At 39.7% G+C, this 21,607-nt stretch overlaps 1 protein-coding gene across 1 annotated transcript in view; it reads right to left on the bottom strand.

The window, feature by feature from the left end:
* LOC107558790 (NACHT, LRR and PYD domains-containing protein 12-like) overlaps positions 1-8,024 on the bottom strand; it is a 54,538-nt gene extending 46,514 nt beyond the window's left edge. Inside the window, exons 1-9 of the mRNA XM_016242474.1 lie at positions 7,869-8,024; positions 7,575-7,771; positions 6,911-7,505; positions 5,763-5,826; positions 5,612-5,673; positions 5,421-5,530; positions 5,009-5,110; positions 3,253-3,354; positions 1,867-1,942 (exon numbers count right to left, since the gene is read on the bottom strand). Of these exons, the coding sequence (XP_016097960.1) occupies positions 1,867-1,942; positions 3,253-3,354; positions 5,009-5,110; positions 5,421-5,530; positions 5,612-5,673; positions 5,763-5,826; positions 6,911-7,505; positions 7,575-7,771; positions 7,869-8,024 (1,464 nt within the window). The remainder of the gene's footprint in view (positions 1-1,866; positions 1,943-3,252; positions 3,355-5,008; positions 5,111-5,420; positions 5,531-5,611; positions 5,674-5,762; positions 5,827-6,910; positions 7,506-7,574; positions 7,772-7,868) is intronic.
* Between the last annotated feature and the right edge of the window lie 13,583 nt (positions 8,025-21,607).

Raw genomic sequence — 21,607 nt, 5'->3', positions numbered from 1 at the left:
TTTCTGAGGTGTTAGGTGCATTTCGGGGGAAGGGTCCATAGACCCTCGTAATTGGCCATTTGGTTAGGTGACGGGGAGTTCGATATTATTTGTTAAATATAACAAAAAGTTGTGTGTCTGATTGGTCCAAATGCTACACATAAATGAACTATAGGGTCCTGCACCCACTAGTAAAACATATCAAAAATGATATCTGGTCTCTGAATAATTTTTGGTTTGACTGTATATCCTTTGGTTATTTTCACCCTTAATTATGCCCATTAAAATGTATTTTACAAGTTTTTGTTACTTTCACTGTTAATTGTTTTGCTCTATGGTACATCATCTTTAATTTAATATCAATAGAGCTGCTCCATTGCAGCGGCTTAGTACTGTAATCACACGCTTTGCTGTAATAATACAGGGAACCACTCGTTATACATCTCCTAACTGATATATTTTTAGAAATAGAAGTCACATTTTTTTTCATCTGAAACGTGCTGCGATTTATATTCCAAAGCCACTCATATAATGCAGATACACTCAAGCAAGCAAAACACGCGCAACACGTGCACGTATTTGTACTGATGCAGAATAGTACAGCCTAGCGCATTTCAAGCTCGTGCATCTGCGCCGCCGCGCGCTCAATCCACTCAGCGTGCTTTGCTTATCAGCTTGTGCACATCAGCTATACAGGCGTTAATACTGAATGTTTAACATTATATTTATTGCATACATATACTTCGTAGACATTCTTAATCTCTAATAACTCCATTCTGCTGTCTGTTGTTCTGTTGTCGGTGTTTCATTGTCTGAATATGGCACTTATCACATGCTGTGTGGTATCGGCATTTGGTATCGGGGCATTTTAACGAGTACGAGTACGAGTACAGGAGCTCAGTATCGGGCCCGATACCGATGTATCGGTATCGGTGCACCCCTAGTCTATCACAGCCTGTGAAACGTCAATGAGGTCTGCCACGTCTCATCCTTTCTCAGGGCGATTCTTCAGACAGGGGATGTCGCGAGGAGCATGAGATCGGAAAACCAGGTCCGGGTGGGCCAATATGGTGCAACGAGCAGGACCTGCTCCTTATCCTTCCTGATCTTGCACAGAGTCTGTGTGCAACAGCTGTGTGCCAGTGTGTTCGGGCTGAGGAGGGCCTCGGTCAAGGAGTAGAACAGCTGGCAGTGGGAGGATTCCTGGCAAAAGTGAACAGGCCCACCTGGGCTTCCCTGAAACGACTCCAAATCAGCTGGACCACCTGGGGTTGGAGTTTCCATTCTCTCGGAAGAGTAAGCTGTCATGAGAACAAGTCAGCTCCATGATTAAGCTCTCCTGGAACATGAACGGCATGCAGCGATTTGAGCCATGTTTGACTCCAAAGGAGGAGATGGCGGGCGAGTTGCAACATGCGATGAGAGAGTACCCTCGTGCCCGTTGCATATAGCACCCCAGCCAATCTTGGAGGCATCTTTTGTGACAACAACGTGCCTTGACACTTGCTCCAGGGGCACACTTGCCTGTAGAAAAGCAAGGTCCGACCAGGGGCTGAAAAGGCGGCGACAAACTGGGGTAATGCCCACGCACATTCATCATGTTTGTATTTCTTATTTGTGTTTGTAGTTCTGAACTGAATTCTCCTCCAAAGCGCAATGGGTTGTGGGAAATATCAGATGTTAGAGTGTGCATGAATATTACAAAAATATTGTGGAAATAGTAACCATCCAGGGACTTCTGGCATACTCTCTTCAACATACTGTGTTTTGCAACAAAGTTATTCTAATCTCAAAACTATTTAGGATGGATAGTATGCACTTTGGGACAAAGAGACATATAATTTTTTTTAAATATCCCACCCACAAAAACACAAAAACCACTCCTACCTTAAAAATAGAGTCCAACTTCTTCTTTTCTAGGGAGTTTGATCCATCCTGTTTGTTACTGAGAACATTGGAAATTCTGGTAAATATGTATTCAAGCATTTAATACACAACACTACATTTATGGATGCATATGTATTTTTCTCAGTGTAATAAACTGCAACAGTGTTTCCCAACCCTGCATCTTGAGAGCACATCAACAGTACACATTTTTGAACTCTTCCTAATTAAACACACCGGATTCAACTTATCAGCTTATAAGCAGAGACTCAACAGAAAGCAAGTTTAACTTACCGTCACATGTATCTTGAACTCTCAGTTCATTAACCCAATCCTCATTTACTCTAGGTACATCAGTTCCAAAACACATGCAAGGATTTAAACTGATAAGCCAAAACATTATGACCAGTTACAGGTGAAGCAAATATTGCCGACCATCTCCTAACACGGCCACACATTAAGGTCTGGGTAGATTAGATGTTAAGCAAACAATCAGTTCTCGTAAATCAGCGTGTTGGAAGCAGAAGAAATGTGCAGGAATAAAGATTTGTGATTTTGACAAATTGTTATGGCAAGGTGACTGGGTCACAATATTTCTGAAACAGCAAGGCTTGTGGGTTGCTCCCGGTCAGCAGTGGTGAGAATTTACCAATAGTGGCCTAGAGGAGGGACAAGGGACAAACCAGAAACCAGTGTTGGGCAGTGTACATGTATTCCATTTACCTGGGGAAATAATGGCACCAGAGTTCATGTCTTTGGAGGGAATATGATGCTCCGGGCAAAGTTCTGCTGGGAAACCCTTGGTCCGGCCATTCATTTAAATGTAAAATGTGACCTATAAATTAGTTTACTACATGTATGTCACATAACCTGCTTTCTGGAATTCCTCTCAGAAGTAGATGGTTCAGATAAAAGAGACATCCAAAATGTGTACTTTTGGTGTGCCTCCAGGAACTGGATTGGAAAACACCGAACTACAGTGAGATAATTTCAGATAATTTCTGTTTGATCAATTTAAATTAGTTCCTCACAAATATACACTACATTAATATGAAGCAAGTTTTGTATGAAGTACTTCTTTAAAGGATTAGTTCACTTCCAAAATAAAAAGTACTGATAATTTACACTCCCCTATGTCATCCAAGATGTTTATGACTTTCTTTCTTCAGCCGCAAATAAATTAATGTTTTTGAGGAAAACATTCCAGGATTTCTTTGCGACTGAAGAAAGAAAGACATAAACATCTTGGATTACATAGGGGTGAGTAAATTATCAGGATTTTTTTATTTTGGAAGTGAACTAATCTTTTAATATTTCTTTCTTTATCCACATTTTTTTATATAATTAACCATGGAAAAATACTATTCTAAACCATGATACTATACTCACCTGATATCAACTGAAGATTCCCTGAAGTTAACTGGTGTATCCTTTGATTCATAACTCTTTATGGACACACAGCTGGGCTCAGGAGATTCACCCTGAATTAGACTAAAACACAGCAACAATTAGACACAGTGGGGTCTCATTTCTTTTTACAAAGTTAAAAATGAAACCAAGTGTGTCCCAACACATATTGAGGCATACAGTTAAAGAAAATATAAGGCTGGCAAAAACCCACCACCACCTCCTTGCAGTGCAAGATGGTAACAAGGAACCTTTGGGAAACTTGGTGAACAGTGGGGGCCACCAGCGACAGATCTCTGTTGTTGCGTCTTATGTGCAATGTTGTCATCAAATTTGTTTCATCAAGCTTGGGCATCCCCTTGAGGTGACGCATGATACAAAATGCAAGGGCTACCTGCTCAAGGATGGGGCAGGCCAAAGAAGCAAGTCCAGCATTTTCGATTGGCTACCATCAACATCGGGATGCGTAATGGCCAAAGCTGCAAGCTTGGCCATTGGACCCTCCTGTAGGCGGACAATGTAGCGCAAGCGAACAAGACCCACACGCCACTCCAAAATCGAATGCGAGCATGAAGGTCATGTCACAGGCTCAAGGTCAACGGAATAAGGCTCAACACCAAAAAGATCAAATACTTGGAGTTTGGCCCCTAGACTGACAGCAGCATCAGCATCAACAGCCAGGATTTGAAGAAAAGCACCCAATTCAAATATATGGGATTCTTGGTCCCGATGATACCATCCCAGATAGCAGGGCAAGAATCATTGAGGCGTGGCTGAAGTGGAGACAGGTCACTGGGGTCCTATGTGACAAGAAAATGCCAGAATACATCAAAGCGGAGATCTACAAGACTGTTGTGCACCTAGTCACCCTATACGGTGCAATGACCAAGAAGCATGAACAGGCCCTGCATGTCATGGAGTAGAAGTTGCTCCAGTGATTGCTTGGACTGACCTGCATTGACCATGCAATAAATTAAGACTTGGAGTTGCACCAATCACAGAAAAAATGAGGAAGACCAAAGAAGCGTTAGATGGATAGCATCAGCTATGGCATGCACGCCAATGACGTCCACTACTGAGCCAAATGGAGATGACACAGCAAAGCGGCGGACCCCGTATGAATGGGAATGTGCCAGGAGAGACAGGTAAACAAAATAATGCAACAAATGAACCAAAAATAAAATTTCACCCAAAACATAGATTTAAGCCTAAATTTATGTATTTGAGTTGCATAAACATTTTTAACATAAACTAATCAACTTAATGTGATACATATTTTTCATTCATACAAAAAAGAAACCAGTAATATTTCTGTCCATATGTCCAAATGTCCATAAGCCTGCACAGTGCCAACAGCAACATGGTAACAACTGCGCTAACGACAAGCCTAGCAAAAAGAAGTTAGAGACTCACCGAAAGCATTTGGGATACCAAGGATGGCACATCCAGCTAGTAAAACCTAATGAAAGTGTTCTGAGAAGACCAGCCAGCTGCAAAACATATATCCCGAATAGATGTGCCTTTAGACTAGGCCCATGATGAAGCAATAGCCTGTGTTCTAAGGGCTCTGATGTTGAGAGGGCATTCCTGTCCCTGGCTCGCATACACCTACACAATAGCATCCACTATCCAGTGAGAAAGCCTCTGCTTAGAATTTTAATATTTCTTTCTTTATCCAAATTTTTTTATATAATTAACCATGGAAAAATACTATTCTAAACCATGATACTATACTCACCTGATATCAACTGAAGATTCCCCGAAGTTAACTGGTGTATCCTTTGATTCATAACTCTTTATGGACACACAGCTGGGCTCAGGAGATTCACCCTGAATTAGACTAAAACACAGCAACAATTAGACACAGTGGGGTCTCATTTCTTTTTACAAAGTTAAAAATGAAACCAAGTGTGTCCCAACACATATTGAGGCATACAGTTAAAGAAAATATAAGGCTGGCAAAAACCCACCACCACCTCCTTGCAGTGCAAGATGGTAACAAGGAACCTTTGGGAAACTTGGTGAACAGTGGGGGCCACCAGCGACAGATCTCTGTTGTTGCGTCTTATGTGCAATGTTGTCATCAAATTTGTTTCATCAAGCTTGGGCATCCCCTTGAGGTGACGCATGATACAAAATGCAAGGGCTACCTGCTCAAGGATGGGGCAGGCCAAAGAAGCAAGTCCAGCATTTTCGATTGGCTACCATCAACATCGGGATGCGTAATGGCCAAAGCTGCAAGCTTGGCCATTGGACCCTCCTGTAGGCGGACAATGTAGCGCAAGCGAACAAGACCCACACGCCACTCCAAAATCGAATGCGAGCATGAAGGTCATGTCACAGGCTCAAGGTCAACGGAATAAGGCTCAACACCAAAAAGATCAAATACTTGGAGTTTGGCCCCTAGACTGACAGCAGCATCAGCATCAACAGCCAGGATTTGAAGAAAAGCACCCAATTCAAATATATGGGATTCTTGGTCCCGATGATACCATCCCAGATAGCAGGGCAAGAATCATTGAGGCGTGGCTGAAGTGGAGACAGGTCACTGGGGTCCTATGTGACAAGAAAATGCCAGAATACATCAAAGCGGAGATCTACAAGACTGTTGTGCACCTAGTCACCCTATACGGTGCAATGACCAAGAAGCATGAACAGGCCCTGCATGTCATGGAGTAGAAGTTGCTCCAGTGATTGCTTGGACTGACCTGCATTGACCATGCAATAAATGAAGACTTGGAGTTGCACCAATCACAGAAAAAATGAGGAAGACCAAAGAAGCGTTAGATGGATAGCATCAGCTATGGCATGCACGCCAATGACGTCCACTACTGAGCCAAATGGAGATGACATGGGATCCGGACTGAGAATTTTTTTTTTCCTCACTCCCCTCTCTCGTCTCTGTCTCTCCTCATCCTTCCGTCTCCTTTTCTCTCGCCTTCCGGCTTCGCTACTGTTCGGACGTTTTTGCTTACTGCTCTGCGCTTTGCTCCCTATTTCTGTACTTTTCTTTGATTTTTCTAAGATTTTTACTTCAGCAGATCAGCACAGTGCTCAAACAACATATTTTTGGCACAAACACTAAAACTAAAAACTCTCTGGGACTGGAATAATACCACGAAAAAGAAGACTTTTGCCTCCCACTGCCAGCAGCTTACATTCCGGAGAAGGGAAAACACAGCTGCCCACATTCAAACAGAAGAGAAAGAAAATGCCTCCTGTTGAATCTACTTGCTGAACTTGCCTTGCCTTGCCTCGTCTGTCCTTACTCCCAGGTGCTGCGGCTGCCGTGACGGGGTGAGTAGAGCACAGTCTCATGGGTACCTCCTGGCCTGCGAGGGGCAATGGGGGTATGTGACGAGTGTGGGAACGGAGCAAGACCAGTGGAGTAATTGATAATGAGCGACACCTACGTCACTCACCGGTCTCGAGTCCCACGGAGGAGCTCCAGAAGGACAAAAGGAGGAGTGACGACGATACAAGACGAGAGAGGACCAGGTCTAGATTTTATGTTGTTTTGTTTGTGTGCGGCAGTCGTCTGTGAGGGGCTGTCGCGCTATTTTCAGTTTTGTGTTTATTTTATTATTAAAGTTAAGTTTAAATGTTCGCCGGTTCACCTCCTTCTTCCCGACCTACGAACTGTGTTACAGCCACCATAGCACACAAGAAGCTGGTCAGCCTGACGAAAGGCGGCCAAGTGGTCGATATAGATCCTTAAGTCCCTATCAGGACAAATGACGCTCTGAGCCTTGGCGTCACGTGAGGCCAATGGCTCAGCAGATAAAGCAGGCAAAGAAATTCCCTGTGCCTTAAAGTGGGTAGAAAGAGATTTTGGCACGTAACCTGCTTTGGGCCGGAGAGTAACACTGCAGTCCCCGGGTCCAAAACTAATATAATACTCATCCACTGAGAGCGCGTACAAATCTCCTATGCACTTAGCCGAGGCAAGGGCAATAAGCAGAGCAGTCTTGAGGGAGAGGTCCCTCATAGCAACAGAATCCAGGGGCTCAAATGGGGGTAGAGAGAGAGCTTTCAGAAACAGCGCCGAGTCCCACGGCGGCACCGACGGTGCCGCCTTAAGAAATCTGACCACCAGCGCATGCTTCCCAATCGATTGCCCATCAACCGGGGAGCGAAATGAAGCAATAGCAGCCACATAAACCTTCAGCATTGATGGCAGGCTCCCATTATTGAGCTTGTGCTGCAGAAAACGTAGAACATCCGACACGGGGCAGCTCGCAGGGTCGATATCTTAATCACAGCACCATTTCACAAACACTCCCCATTTAAGTACGTACAAACACCTTGTAGAGGGTGCTCGACATTTCGTGATCGTTTCAATCACACGAGGAGGCAGGGTGTTCAGCTCCTCTAGGATCCCTGAAGCAGCCACACATGCAGGCTCCACAGCTCCGGGCTGGGGTGCCATATCGGGCCGTCCGCTTGAGACAATAGGACCTTTCTGAGGGGAATCAGCCAAGGGGGAGCCACCAGCATCTCCCTGAGGTCCGGAAACCAAGGTTGATTCGGCCAATTCGGGGCAATGAGGATCACGGACGCTTTCTCTTCCCTGATTTTGCATAATACAAAATTTTCACCGGGGAAATGCATAAAGTCTGGCTCTCGGCCAGCGCGACGTCAGAGCGTCCTCCATCAGCGGGGAGTGGGACAGCGAAAAGAACATTGGACATTGTGCATTCTTGCTCGTCGAAAAACAGATCCACCTCCCCCTTCCCGATGTGATCCCAAATCATCCGGACCGAGCTTGGATGCATTAGAGCTAAGGATACTGCCTTCAGTTCCAAGCGGTTCATATGCCACCTGCTCTGAGACTCTGACCACAGGCCTGAAGTTGGAACGCCCTGGCACACTGCTCCCCAGCCTGTGGTTGACGCATCCGTTGTTACCACAGTGTGCGCTGTCACCAGCCCTAGGGGAAACCCCTTACTGAATATTTCTGTTTCGCGCCACAGTCTCAGAGCGCTGACGCAGCTGTGAGTGACCTTGATGCGCATATGCCCCACTGTCCAAGCTCTCTATGGGACTCGATCTTTCAGCCACAACTGTAGTGGCCTCATGTGCAGAAGACCCAGGTGACAAACTGACGACGCTGACGCCATAAGTCCCAGGAGCCTTTGGAATTCCCTCAGAGGAACAGACATGCCCGGTCTGAACTGGTGCAGAGCTGCAGTGATGGTCTCTATGCGCTCTCGAGGTGAGCTAGCATCTCCATCGTGTCGAAACACATGCCCAGATATGTAATAGATTGACTCGGGGTGAGCACACTCTTTTGTACATTCACACACAGTCCCAGGGACTCCAGATGGCGAAGCAGCATGTCCATATGACTGATAAGCACATCTCTTGAATGGGCCAAAATAAGCCAGTCGCCCAGATAATTTAGAATGCGCATACCACTCGCTCTGAGGGAGGAAAGCTATGCATCTATGCATTTTGAAAACGTGCACGGTGCCAAGTCCAGACCAAATGGAAGAATTGAATACTGGTATGCTTTGTCCTCGAATGAGAATCTCAGAAATCGCCTGTGGTGCATCGTAATCCGAATATGGAAGTAAGCATCCTTCAAATCCACTGAAGCAAACCAGTCTCCGGGACAAATTTGTGCCAGGATCTGCTGAAGGGTCGTCATTTTGAACACGCGCTTTTGAAGCGCTCGGTTGATGGGTCTCAGGTCCAGTATCAGACGGAGTCCCCCATCTCTCTTGGGCACCACAAAATAGCGGCTGTAAAACCCGCTTTGCAGCTTGCTCGGAGGGACCCTTACTATCGTTCCTTTTGCAAGCAGACTGACAACTTCTTCTCTCAGAACCAGGGCATTTTGAGACAACGTCATGGACCAAACCACACCGTTGCAGCAGGGTGGTCTGTGTCTGAACTGGAGAGAATACCCGTGTTGTATTACGTGCAACAGCCAACTCGAAGCACCTAGAATAGCTCTCCACGCATCCAGAAACTGACCAGAAGCGGCCGTATGCGTAGACTGGCGCCTTGCCACAGCTATACCTGCTGAAGTGTACGCCTTATCAGCTAGGTGAGCAGTTAGTCTGCAGGGCTTGGACGGCAGACTAAGATCCGCTAAGGGCACAAGTGCGAGTGGGCAGAAGGCGTCATTCGTGAAGAGGACTGGGGAATGGGGCATTAGTGGGGGGGGCCACCAGCGGTTCACAGGTGGCAGTGGGCCTCGTCCCCGTCAAACCACAAGCTAGGTCCCTCCTAGCTCGTAGAATACAGACCGGCAGGTCCGCACAGTAAGTGCACTCCAGGTCAGCAAAGGCCGCCTCAGCGTGGGCCAGGCCCAGGCTGGCGACGCAGTGTTGTAGGTATTCGGCGGGCTTATGGGCCCCGCGCAAATCCCACAGTAAGTACTTTCCATTTCTTCTTCAGGAAATTCACATGAATAGATCAGTGAAGTGAAGGAGAAGATTCTGATGCAATTGCCGCTCTCATTGCATTTATACTGCCCGCCAAACCTGTCAGTATTTGCATAGATGACACAATTCAAGTACATTAAAGTACATAGAATTGGCCAGTTTATTGAACTGGCGTTATCCTATAAGACTTCAGGATTTTGGAGAAGGGGAGGAGTTCCCACATGCGATTCTCGCAATGTAGAGTGAGGGAACTCTCTATAAGGAACTTATATGCAATTCAAATACACAAATCCTCAATTTAGGCCTAAATATTTTTTGAGTTTTTTTAAATCAAAAGCAAAAGGTCATTATTCAAAATCAATAAATAAAAAATGAATAATTTTTTTTTACTTGAAAGAAGTAAAAAGCATTCTCTCTTTACTTTGCTTCAGATGTAGAAAGATTTGGGTAAAAGATTTGGTTTGGTATCCAGTGTTGAAGGTTTAGTCACAGAAAAACTGATCCACAGTAGGGCTTCACGATTACAGAATTATACAAATCAAAGTGTCCATGATAAAAAAAAAATTATAAATCATTTACAAATCTTGTTTAAAGCACATGTGCTAGGTTTTTAACAATGTACTCTTTGTATTTGTTTTTATTATATATATATATATATATATATATATATACACACTTCTCCCAACTCTCACCTCTTGACAGCGGGTGTGCTGGGCTCCCCAAAGAGACTTTTTTTGGCAGCCATACTGTAGCACTGTTTAAAAGGTACAAGCAGACAGTGAATCACAGTGATAATCACCAAACAGTGTACTATTATTATAGTACTACAATGACAGTGGCACATTGAAGTATTTGGTTGATGCATAAATAGTTGAAGATAAACCTCAAAAGATGAACAACTATTTTTATTCTACAAATACAAAATATAACTCTCATTCTGTACTCACTGTGTGTTTGTCACTTGTCACGACTTGAAAATCCTCCCAACAGCATTTGGAAGCTGCTTATCCTCACACATTGCCTGAAAGAGGTTTGTTCTAGCTTAGTCAGATGGAATCTCAACTTTCCAGTTTTACATCCAGTTTCAATAACTGTCATCTATCCACAGGGTGGATACTGTAGAAAATTATTAACAGGGTAACAAAGGGGTGGCATTATGAAAAAAAAAATAACACTACAAAAAATGTAATGAAGGAATAAGTTATCAATTTATTTATTAAACATAACATACGGAACATTTTTGTACATTTTCTTAATTATTCTTAATAATTAAAATACTGTAAGTCAGTGGTGTCCAATCTTGTTCTGGAGATCTACTTTCCTGCAAAGTTTTCTCCAACCCAGATAAAACACACCTGAACCAGCTGATTAAGATCTTCACAAGAACTTGATGATTACAGACAGGTGGATTGGAGCAGGGCTGTAACTGAACTCTGCACGTAGGTAGAACTAAATGGGAACTGCATACTAACGTTAGAATAATATTCTGTTGATTTTCAGAAGAACACACTAAATGGACTGCCACTAAGGAGCGCCAACTGTCTTGTTTAATCATTCTGATGGGACCTGCAGTGGAAACCACTTTCACAAAAATCTGAAATAGCACAAAGTTTCCTGTGAGGGGTAGGTTTAGGGGTAGGGTTGGTGTAGGGCAATAGAATATACGGTCTGGACAGTATAAAAACCATTACGCCTATGGGATGTCGCCACTTTTCACAAAAACAAACCTGTGTGTGTGTATACATATAGTCTATAAGATACAGTTTTTGAACAGTAAGATTTTTTTATGTTTTTTAAAGAATTCTCTTCTGCTCACCAAGCCTGCATTTAATTGATCCGAAATACAGCAAGAGCAGTAGTATAAATACAGCAGTAATATTGTGAAATATTTTTACTATTTAAAATAACTGCTTTCTACTTGAATATATTTTAAAATGTAATTTATTCATGTGATTTCAAAGCTGATTTTTCAGCATCATTACTCCAGTCTTCAGTGTCACATGATCCTTCAGAAATAATTATAATATGCTGATTTCAGAAGAACAGAATTTATCTGAAATAGAAATCTTTTGTAACATTATAAATGTCTTTATCATCACTTTTGGTCAAATTGAAAGCATCCTTGCTAAATAAAAGTATTCATTTCTATAACTTCTTTCCCAAAAAATAAATAAATATTATATTGACTCCAAGCTTTTGAATGGTACAGTGTATAATTCTACAAGGTTTTTTTTTATTTTAGATAAATGCTGATCTTTGTATTCATCAAAGAATTCTGAAAAAATTAACTCAACTGTTTTAAATATTATTATTAATAATAATAATAATAATAATAATAATAAATGTTTCTGAACATTTATTCTGAATACATTTCTGAAGGATCATGTGACACTGAAGACTGGAGTGATGATGCTGAAAAAAATCAGCTTTGAAATCACAGGAATAAATTACATTTTGAAATATATTCAAATAGAAAGCCGTTATTTTAAATAATAAAAATATTTCACAATATTACTGCTCTTGCTGTATTTTGGACCAAATAAATGCAGGCTTGGTGAGCAGAAGAGAATTCTTTAAAAAACATAAAAAAATCTTACTGTTCAAAATCTTTTGACTGGTAGTGTATTTGCACATATAGATAAATGCTGATCTTTGTATTCATCAAAGAATTCTGAAAAAATTAACTCAACTGTTTTAAATAATAATAATAATAATAATAATAATAAATGTTTCTGAACATTTATTCTGAATACATTTCTGAAGGATCATGTGACACTGAAGACTGGAGTGATGATGCTGAAAAAAATCAGCTTTGAAATCACAGGAATAAATTACATTTTGAAATATATTCAAATAGAAAGCCGTTATTTTAAATAATAAAAATATTTCACAATATTACTGCTCTTGCTGTATTTTGGACCAAATAAATGCAGGCTTGGTGAGCAGAAGAGAATTCTTTAAAAAACATAAAAAAATCTTACTGTTCAAAATCTTTTGACTGGTAGTGTATTTGCACATAGGCTAGTGTATAAAGACATTGGTAGAATATGGGACCTCACTGGTTCTCGCGCATCACACACACACATTTCTTCTTTTTTGGTTTTAATGGCCGCTGAACATGCACATTTGAGCATCTACTTTTCCTCTTAATGGTGGTTGACAAATCTAATGCTGGGCAAACACGTCACTGGAATGACAGCTGACATAAAATAGAGATCAGGCTTAGGAGAGCCGAAACAGATCAGTTAAAAATCAGTATTGTAATTCTGAAGCTGTTTTCATTTGCGTGGCATAGTGGACATGGTCAAACTATGACAACTAATGGTTCTCAAGGAGTAGGCCTACATGGAAAATAAACTCAAAGGCTTTCAGTCTAAAGCTTTTATCAGTGCTCAAATCTTATATCTACAAAACCATTTGCAAAGTCCACCCTATATTCTGTACTTCTGGCTGAATTTTATGATACACACGACTCCTCTGATTTACACAAATATAATTTCAGACTCATAAACAATGTCCCTGGCCAGTGTCAATGTTTATATACACTGCTGTGAGCAATGACTGCATTCACTCACTCAGTCACAGTAATACAACCACATAATGTGGTGAACTGGGTTGGAACAGCTGATATTTGTAGGAATCTGGTCTCAGTATGAGTTCGGGGTTGTCGTGTCTTTGCATGGCGTCATGTTATGACTATCAATAAACACTCAGTCAAGTATCGTTTTAAAATTCGCCTGTCTGTACAAAGCGCTGTTTCATGCATAAGTAATATTAAATTTAAAGCTTCATTCTAAAATTATATTGTTCAGGGGACATGTATATTTTATTCATACTTTTAACAAATAGGCTATTATCAAATTATATAATGCCATAAAACAAAAAGATATTTAATGTACATTCAAATATGACAAATGTCATTAAATATCCCTAGTGAAAAATAAATATACTAAAATGTATTTGAAATACATTTATTTCATGCTAAGTATACTACAAATGCATTTACATATTCATGTACTTAATAAAAAATACCCTGCAATTGTAGTTTTGGTATACTATACTGGTATACTTAAAGTCTGCTAAATTTGAACAAATATTTTTGTGCTTAATGCACTTTAATTGTGCAGAAGTAGTGCTGAGGTCCAACTAAAGATATACTGAAGTATATTTGATTGTGCTAAAGTGGAACTACTGCAAGTATACTTCAGGGCCACTTTAAATACCCTGCATTTAAAGACCGGTATTATTCTTCAAAGATCATACAATCCTCATCAATAGTGACATTAAAACACATTTTGCGCTTAATATTGAGAAATGTGCATTGTACACAAGTAGTACTCCAAATAAAGTTTAATTATAATTTTATATCAGTACATCTCAAGCTATATGTTATATCATTATCAAGCTATATATTATTATATATCCTGTGACTTCAAGAAAAGTATTCTTGAGACCACAATAATATTTATCATATTCTCTTCTGCTCTAAAACTAATTTCAATAGTCTTCTTTAATCTGTATTTTTGACAGCTGTCTTCTAAAGACATCAATTTACCCGTAAAAGGCAAAATATGACTAGTCTTTGTCCTGTGAAAATTGATGACTGCTCTTTTTCATGTGGCGATGCAAACATCAGTTGGCTTGCCAAACTCTGAGATTGTGTTTGTCCATGTGGACACTGAGGCTAGATAGGCTTCATTTATCATGCAACCATTAATATAACAGCACAATCTGCAGATGATGTTCTTTCATTTCTAAAACACTTGAATGAGTTGTGTTCAACCAAGTCTCTGCCTTTCTCACACAGAACAACCTCCTGGACAGCAACCAATCTGGCTTCTGAAGTGGACATTCGACCGAGACTGCCTTGCTCTCAGTTGTTGAAGCCCTAAGACTGGCAAGAGCAGCTTCCAAATCTTCTATACTTATCTTGCTGGATCTGTCCACTGCTTTTGATACGGTGAACCACCAGATTCCCCTGCCAACCCTATTGGAAAATGGCATCTCAGGAACCGCACTCCAGTGGTTTGAGTCTTACCTCTCAGATAGGTCCTTCAAGGTATCTTGGAGAGGTGAGGTGTCCAAGTCAAACTAGTCATACTAGCTGCTGGGGTGCCTCAGGGCTCAGTTCTTGGACCACTTCTCTTCTCTGTCTACATGGCATCACTAGGTTCTGTCATTCAGAAACATGGCTTTTCATATCACTGCTATGCTGATGACACTCAACTCTACCTCTCATTCCATCCTGATGATCCGACGATAGCTGCTCGCATCTCAGGTTGTCTAACAGACATTTCTTGTTGGATGACAGACCATCACCTTCAACTCAACCTTGCCAAGACAGAACTGCTTGTGGTTTCAACAAACCCATCACTTTATCAAAATGTCACCATCCAGTTAGGCTCATCAACCATAACTCCTTTAAAAAAAGCTAGAAACCTTGGAGCTGTGATTGATGATAAGCTGAATTTCTCAGACCACATTGCTAAAACTGCCCGGTCCTGCAGATTTGCTTTATACAACATTAGGAAGATCAGGCCCTTTCTTTCGGAACATGCTTCACAACTCCTTGTTCAAGCTCTTATTCTGTCCAGGCTGGACTATTGCAATGCTCTCTTGGCAGGCCTTCCAGCCAGTTCTATCAAACCTCTACAATTAATCCAAAATGCAGCTGCAAAATTTAATCTTTAATGAGCTGAAAAGTACGCATGTCACACCTCTGTTCATCAATTTGCACTGGCTGCCAGTAGCTGCTCGCATAAAATTCAAGGTATTAATGTTTGCCTACAAATCCACCACTGGCTCTGCACCCCTTTACCTAAATTTATTACTTCAGAGTTATGTGCCCTCTAGAAGCTTGCGTTCTGCAAGTGAACGACGCATTACTGTGCTATCTCAAAGAGGCACAAAATCACTTTCACTGACTTTTTCTGTTCCCTCCTGGTGGAATGACCTGCCCAACTCAATCCGAGCAGCTGAGTCCTTGACCATCTTCAAGAAACGACTAAAAACACACCTGTTCCACCTTTATTTAACCCTCTAACTCTAGCACTTTCTATACTATTTTAATTCTACTTTATCTATCTTCTTTTTTATTTAAAAAACAAAATAACACTAGCTTTCTATTTTTTCTATTCTATCTACTTGTTTTTCTTTGTGTGTGTGTGTGTGTGTATGTATAATAGTGTGTGTGTGTATATATAGAAATTAAGCATAGACCATTTATCTTGTTTCAAATGTTTATTTTGTCATTATTTGCTATATCCAGCAAAGTAAACCAAAAGATTGAAGGGTGATTCTCAAAAATCTATATTTTTTGCAAGCTTTTCTCAAGATAAATTTAGATGTCTTTCCAAATAAGGACATTTAGAAACTCCAAAAGGACACCAAAGAACCAAATGATATAAGGAGCCCATATAAGCACATATGAAAGAAGAAAAAAAATCCTAATTTTGTAGTATGTGTACAGTGCAACACCAAAGAGCTTTTTTACATTTTAGAGAAGCCAAGTTGCGATACCGAACAGCACCACATGGAGATGCCAAAAAAACCCTAACCCACCCGCCTGCTGACTGCATATATCTACTAAAGTACAGGGATCCATTCCTTATAACTAAACACAGCAACATAAACATGACCAATCAAAAAATTACCGTGAATGTGTGTGGAAACAACGTGAATGTATGGAAATGTCTGTGCCTGTGCATAAATACAATGTGTGATCAGTGCGTCAAGAGCACTCATACACGCATTATTATAACGGAGTCAACGGATTCACGCGTGCTTACTGCTTACTGTACTGTACGACTCCTGTACGCCACCGCAATCGTCTTTACCTTGATTGCAGTCTTCATCCATCAAAATTTTACTAGCGAGACTGGTTATCCAGTCGCGTCTCATTTGGCCATACAGCAGTGGGATGTGTTGACAATCTGTTCAGTCTGTACTTCACACAGCGCATGACGGTTCTCGCTCTTCAGAGACAATCACAGAATATGACAGCGCTCGTGTTTTAAAGCGAAACACACTGGAATGAATAATTCACTTAAAACGCAACGCGAGTCTCTGTTCTCTCTGCAATCTCTGATGTAATCAGCCTGGTTTCCTTTATATTAGCGCTGTTTTGGACGGATTGTTTGAATGCATTGTCTTACTGGATCATTGGACTGAAAACTTTCCCGGAGTTTAGCGGCTTAAAATGATCTAATCGCAAGCAGAGAAGCAACATTGGGTTAAAGGGATAGAATAGAAATTGTGCTTCAGTAACTTTGGGTTAATTGCGTTAAATTATTTTAACGCGTTAAGGATTGTAAAATTAATCGCATGCGTTACTGCGTTAACGATGACAGCCCTAATATATATATATATATATATATATACCTTGCTATATATACCTTGCTGACATCAAAATATCATACAGGCGGTTCCTTACGCTTTCAAAATGCTCTCGAGGTACTTTGATATCAAACACTGATCGATCTGAGCCGCGCTGCTTTTAAGTCAAACACAACATCCTATGTACATGTAATTGCACCGTAAATCCCACCTTCTCACATACACCACGACTGGTCCATTATGTAAAATGCCTGCATGATATTGGTCAAACTACTTTTTGATCATTACCTTCAGCAAGCATGAAAACAAGAAAACAAAGCCAAAACAAATCCTGACAAGGACGCGTCCGGGAAAAATGGCACGTATGGTCACCCTAACTTATATTGTTGCTCTTTTATTAGTTTTGACTGCTTTTATTGTCCTCATTTGTAAGTCGCTTTGGATAAAAGCATCTGCTAAATGACTAAATGTAAATGTAAATGTTTCACATACTGTCAAGTCACATTGTATCATAATTTATTTCACATCTGAGACACAGAATCATATTTTATTTTGGCTGATTCCTACATTATCAATAGAATATATCTTAAGCATGAGCAAACAAATGCAACAATGACTAAAAAATGCAAAATGGTTGAACTTCTAGTCATAATTTGTCCTGTATATTCTTCATCCATTCCTATTAGACCTGTTTTTTTGTTTTTTTGTTTCTAAATGTGTCTTTAATTGATGAATTTCACAGGTGAATCTTGAATTTCACTAATGAAGGAAAACGTCAAGCGATAAATCAAACAATGATCATCCAGTTCTCTAAAATAGCTCAGAGGTGCATCTAATGAGCCTTCAGTTGGCAAGCATAGACAGACCACAACACAGTGGCTGCGTTCGAAACCACATACTCAATGAGTAGGTACTTAATTTCAATAAGTACTTACTTAACGAGCACTAAAAGAGTACGTACTCTACAGCCAAATCTTGAGTATGAATGCGATCCATACATCATCCGCCATGTTGACGTTATCATGTGACTTAAGACGTTACAAGCGCAAGGACTTAAAAGATACGAGCGACAGGTTTAATACTTCTATCTGTGTATATTTTGATGTTGATGAAATTTGCTCATGTTGTGGTCTTGTTGGAGAAACAGCTGCCTTTTCTTATTGTGATTGCAGTATAACCAATACATTTTGGGTTGATTTAAGTTTTTATATTCAAAGACATTTACCTTTCTAATTTTGCCCTTTTTTCCGCAAACCCATTGTATTTATGTTTTCTATTATGATTGTTCATTGTTAAAGATACAACCATTTCTCCCTGAGCTTGTAAGTAATTAAAAGTTCTGCAGCAATAATAATAAAAAGAAGATAAGAGAGGTGCACTAACACCTCATAGCATCAGTAACTCCGCAACCCTGCCTAGTACAGTTTTCTGCAGCGTTTGCAATGTCTTCACAAAGGAGACGTCGATCAGCTGCTTGTAGATCTCACCTTTGGAGTAGACTGCTGATATTATACTCAATTTTTTTATTACTAAAAAAATAAGATTACCCCAAAATGCATTGCTAGCCCACCCCAACACTTACAATAATGATAAATGCTGACCAAAATTAATTAATTAAATATATAATTTTAGTAAAACAAGCAAAATGTAATTTGTAACATATGCCATGGCTATGCATGAATACACACTAGACAAATGCAGCCAAGGTGAATACTTCTCAATTTTCAGTCAAGTAATTAATGCACAAGTTAATGAAACAATTATGTTTTATTTACTGACAACAACAGGAAACATGGATATGTAACATCTCAGACAAGATTCAAGTTACCTCTGTGATTTATCTGCTCAATACTGCATTTACATGTTGAGGTAGTTGCTAATGTGTTAACTCCCTTTTTATCCAACACAAATGTTACTCAATGTATCAACAGTACTGAACAAATAAAACAAATATCTTATGTTTAGTTACTCTATGTAGATTTATTTATTTACATTACATTCAACTAATGTAAGCCGTGTTGACAACAGTGAATTCTACTACATACTGTACTAGCGCACATGCATCACTCCGATGTCTATATCATGTCTATTAGTTGTGCCCATCTGTAATTCTTTTAGAATATTTTCCTGATATTTAAATAGACATTTAGTAATCGTCTTTATGGTTTATAAATTCACTTTGGAGACGTACATGAGCTCCTGTGTTCGCTATAACATAATAAAATGTGCTTTTACAGAAAAATCACAAGTATACTATACTGTCTTGCATTACACCTTCAGCAATTCAACAGTTTACTCTACAGTAGTTCAACAAATGCAATTTTAACACAATTTATACAAATTGTTTTGAAAAATTAATTTACTGATTTGCAGATGTTAAGGATGAACCAAGAAATGTAAGAGTGCCTGAGAAAAAATTTAATAAATTTTCTGCTTGAACACAACAATTAAACAACTAGATTCTATACGATCCTCTCATTCGAATCTATATCAAGCTCTGATCCCTACATATGTGCATGACCCCCTTTTTTTCTCGGTCCTGGAGGGCCAGTTTCCTGCAGAGTTTAGCTCCAACTTGCCTCAGCACACCTGCCTGGAAGTTTCTGGCATGCCTATAAGACCTTGATTAGCTGGTTCATGTGTGTTTAATTGGGATTGGAGCTGAACTCTTCAGGAGAGTGGCCCTCCAGGAGCAGCATTGGACACCCCTGGTAAATAGTAAATATATTAGGTCAAATAGGTTCGGCTGACAAAAAAGTTTGGGAATCCCCGTGTTACATGTTGACACTCACTAAAAGATAATTCAAATAATAATTAAAATGTTCAACTCCATAGGGGATTTATTGGATATTAGCATTGTTGCTAATAACTACCAGCACAGTGTCATTAGCACACTGTAAAACCTAACAGTGATATTCACTAAATAAAATAAGTTCATCTAACTTATATATTTTTAAAAGTTACTTAAACTTAATAAAAAAGAGTTAAGTGAACTCAATAACTGATTATATTAAGCACAACTCAAGCTGAAAAAGTTATGAATTGCTTATTTATATTTATATTTATAATTTGTGTGTTACTTAAACTCCAATGATTTAAGTTAAATACATTTATTTAATCGAGTTAATGTCTATGGCTAACAACAAATTAATATTCAAAAGGGATAAAAAAACAGTAGGTGGGTTTCTAATTTATTTTATATATAATTTTTCAAGAAATTACTTTTGTATTAATGGCTGTACTTTTATACATTTCATAACCCATTTAATAACTCCATAACTAATCAAATAAATACATATGAGAAAAATACATAAAGAATCGAAAGACTACATCTTATATTCTGTGAGGTAAATGATGTAAATGCCACGTTCTTAGTCTCGCACCACGAGTTCCGCGGGTTTTTTTTCTCTTTTTTTAAAGTAGAGAGGGGAGACTGACAGACCATCCTCCACGAACTATTAGGAATTTGCGAGTTTGTCGCAAATGTTGGTTTTTAAATGATAACATGTCAGAGAAGCTATTTGCTCATCACGTCGTCTAGTTTGAAGCCCGTGGAGGAAAGGTCTTTGTGAGATCAGCATTTCAATTGCATGACAACATTCCTTTGACTGCTTACAGGGTAAAGAACCAAAAACTCCTTACCACGAAGAGATTGATCCAGTTCCTGGATCTACAGTTGTAGACTAACTTACTGCTGTATTGCTGACCACTACACCACAGGGTCAACTGTAAGTGCCTTTGAGGCTGTCAATGCATCTTTGACCACATTTAAACACATTTTATTTAATTTCTTTTTTTAGAGTTTTGCTTATCAGTTTTATGGCAAATTATTACATACATTTCTGCTCATAAGTTTACACGCCCCTTTCAGGATAGGAGAAATGTTCATTTTTACCAAATAAAAGATATCATCAATTTTTCATGCTTTTAGTACTGTGCTGAATAAGCTATTTTATATAACATATACTCCACAAGATAAAATAGTTGCTGAATTTATAATAATGACACTGTTTCAAAATTTACAAACCCTTGAATCTTTACACTGTGTGTCATTACTTGGGCGATCCACAACTGTCATGTTTTTAATAGTTGTTAGTGAGTTAAAGGCACAGAAACGTAGAAAAGACTTCCGCGTCACCCTAGCACCATTATGGAGAGCATCATGATGCATGCATGTGGTGTAGAACATGCATGCATCATGATACTCTCCATAATTGTTATTTTTGTTTTCTTTGCACACAAAAAGTATTCTTGTAGCTTCGTAAAAAATTACGGTTGAACCACTGATGTGTCACGTGGACTATTTTAATGATGTCTTTACTACGTTTCTGTGCCTTGCCTATGGTAGTACTCTTGCTGTCTATGAAGAGTCTGAAAGCGCTCGGATTATTTCAGAAATATCTTCATTTGTGTTCTGAAGATGAACAAAGGTCTTACAGGTTTGTAGCGACATGAGGGTGAGTAATTAATGACATAATTTTCATTTGTGGGTGAACTATCTCTTTAAAGATTACTTAAAGAGTAAAAAATCGCATTTTATTTTACATATATATATTAGTGGTTTTCTACTCTTTAAGTAATATATATATATATATATATATATATATATA

Source organism: Sinocyclocheilus grahami, unplaced genomic scaffold (genome assembly GCF_001515645.1).
Source record: "Sinocyclocheilus grahami isolate Dianchi unplaced genomic scaffold, SAMN03320097.WGS_v1.1 scaffold660.1, whole genome shotgun sequence".
In the NCBI taxonomy this organism is placed as follows: domain Eukaryota; kingdom Metazoa; phylum Chordata; class Actinopteri; order Cypriniformes; family Cyprinidae; genus Sinocyclocheilus; species Sinocyclocheilus grahami.
This window is presented reverse-complemented; position numbering and strand designations above follow the sequence as displayed.